We start from the raw sequence: 2,101 nt of genomic DNA on the forward strand, positions 1-2,101 counted from the left end.
CTATGTAGACTTTGAATAAAAATATAATTTAATGGAAAAAAAAAAATATAATCAAATAAGAAGATATTTATATGTATATTTTCCTCTCTTAAAATTAATAATACATAATATAAAACGAAAATAAATATTTATACGAAACTAATTTAGTAGCTAACGTATTAAATGAATCATTAATTGTAAGAACAAAAAAAAGAAAAAGATTAGTAAAACCAAATACTCGAATAACGAAAATTCATATAAGTGTATGAACGAGTCGACCAATTAAATCAATAGAAAATACTAACGGAGAAATTTGATTGGATGTTGTAAATTTGCACATAAATCGAAACTTTTCAAATCGTTTTTTACTTAACTATACATTCACGATCACACAAGTCTTATTATCTTTTTTAATCATTTATCAATGATATTATCAATATTAAATAAAATGTCTCTTTATATGATTAGAGTATTTTAGAATATACGCTACACAGATCAGTTCTTCTCCGTTTCTAAGAAATTCATCTTTATTCATCGAATGTACGCGAATGGAATCGCTTACTTCGGATTGTACAGTTGACAGAAGGAATCTAGGAACAGAACTGACATGGAGTAAGATGAAATGTGTAGTCCTCGCGGTTGTCTTTTAAATATTGATTTGTCTTGCGAATGCAGATCGTGTGACGATCATAAGTGTTATTTTAATATGCAGCTTGGACAACGGCAATGTTATCAATCCGAATGGGCTGCAAACAAGGAAAGATAAGTACGTAAATGAATTATTTTCTGCTTAAACGTCAAAGGTGATCTACTACCTCAGATGCAAACATTAACCCTGCCGGGACGTGAGACTTATTCTAGTACACGGCATGTCTTTTCGTCAAGATATTTCAAATATTAGGAATAATATTTTATTATATCAATTATAATCATTTAAGTATCGAAGTCTTTTCAATATTATTTATTCGTCTATTTAATTATCATTAAAATTGACATTTTTTACTAATGTTCTATAACACAAAAGCATATACCATTTGGGATTTGTAAGTCCTGTTTAAACATTGTTATTAACACGATATTGCGTAATGTAATGATCCTGATATTGGTATTATATTCTTTCGTATATATTAATTATAGTAATCGTTAGAGATTTTTATACTTTTTTTTTTTTAAATATTCTTATATCAATTAATTTTCAATTGGATTAAATAAATCTAGAGAAAAAGTGATGAATATTAAGTAATATAATTAAGCCATAAATGTAATGATCTATTCGTGTTTACAAATAAATGATTTTATTGTATTATTTTAGATTAAAATACTCTAGTTGGCAAGCTTTATGGCTTCTAGATCTTATATCAAAATGGACCATATAATAAGTACAATTGGGTATACAGATACGAAGATGATAAGATATTCGTGTATTGTTTACAGTTGCTATTTTCAGGTAAGAAAAATAGATTATGGAATGTTCTGTGTTTTTCAAATATAATGGTAATCTTATTTTAAATAAAAAATAAAATGTTGAATTATGTTCCAGGGGGTTACTTGGGACTTCCAGAAATTTTGGCTACTGTAAAATTAATAACAGATATTTAAATAGATTTTGAAATGGATTCCCCACCGTCATGTTCACTCAGTGCTACCGGACCTTTAAGTGATCTTGGTAGCAGTGGACTAGGGGGTTCCATTTCTAGTGATTCTGTGCGTGCTCATCTTGCTATCGAGGTATAATTTCCAATGATTTAACTAAATTTTAAATAAATTCAATGTCTTTAATTAAAGGATATCTTTTTTTATTCGTAATTATTTTTAGATGCAAGAAAGCGATATAGAAAGCAAATCTTTATCACAAGATTCCTTTGATTATTCAGATGGTATGTGTGGAGAAAATTTTAATACATTAAAGAAGGGGCCAGGTTGGAACGATGCAGATGGTAAATTGGAGGTGGAAGTTGTCGATGTTGCTATTAAACCGCCACCAGAGTTTCAAGACAGTCCTTCGCCAGCTGATTCTGAATCCTTTTCCGCACCCATTCTTAGTTATGAACAATTGTTGCAACACAAAGTTCCGCAATGTATAGACGAATTTGCTAATAATTTTGTTAAGTCTATTATCGAG

At 28.9% G+C, this 2,101-nt stretch overlaps 1 protein-coding gene across 1 annotated transcript in view; it reads left to right on the top strand.

The window, feature by feature from the left end:
• Positions 1 to 533: 533 nt before the first annotated feature.
• Positions 534 to 2,101, top strand: part of LOC106784116 (homeobox protein 4-like) — a 4,334-nt gene continuing 2,766 nt past the window's right edge. Inside the window, exons 1-4 of the mRNA XM_014743268.1 lie at positions 534 to 745; positions 1,292 to 1,426; positions 1,520 to 1,707; positions 1,796 to 2,101. The exon at positions 1,796 to 2,101 is cut by the window's right edge and continues 1,485 nt beyond it. Coding sequence (XP_014598754.1) covers positions 1,591 to 1,707; positions 1,796 to 2,101 — 423 coding nt within the window. The 5' untranslated portion in view covers positions 534 to 745; positions 1,292 to 1,426; positions 1,520 to 1,590. The remainder of the gene's footprint in view (positions 746 to 1,291; positions 1,427 to 1,519; positions 1,708 to 1,795) is intronic.

Source organism: Polistes canadensis, unplaced genomic scaffold (assembly GCF_001313835.1).
Source record: "Polistes canadensis isolate GaletaPanama2010 unplaced genomic scaffold, ASM131383v1 scaffold_30, whole genome shotgun sequence".
NCBI classification, from domain to species: domain Eukaryota; kingdom Metazoa; phylum Arthropoda; class Insecta; order Hymenoptera; family Vespidae; genus Polistes; species Polistes canadensis.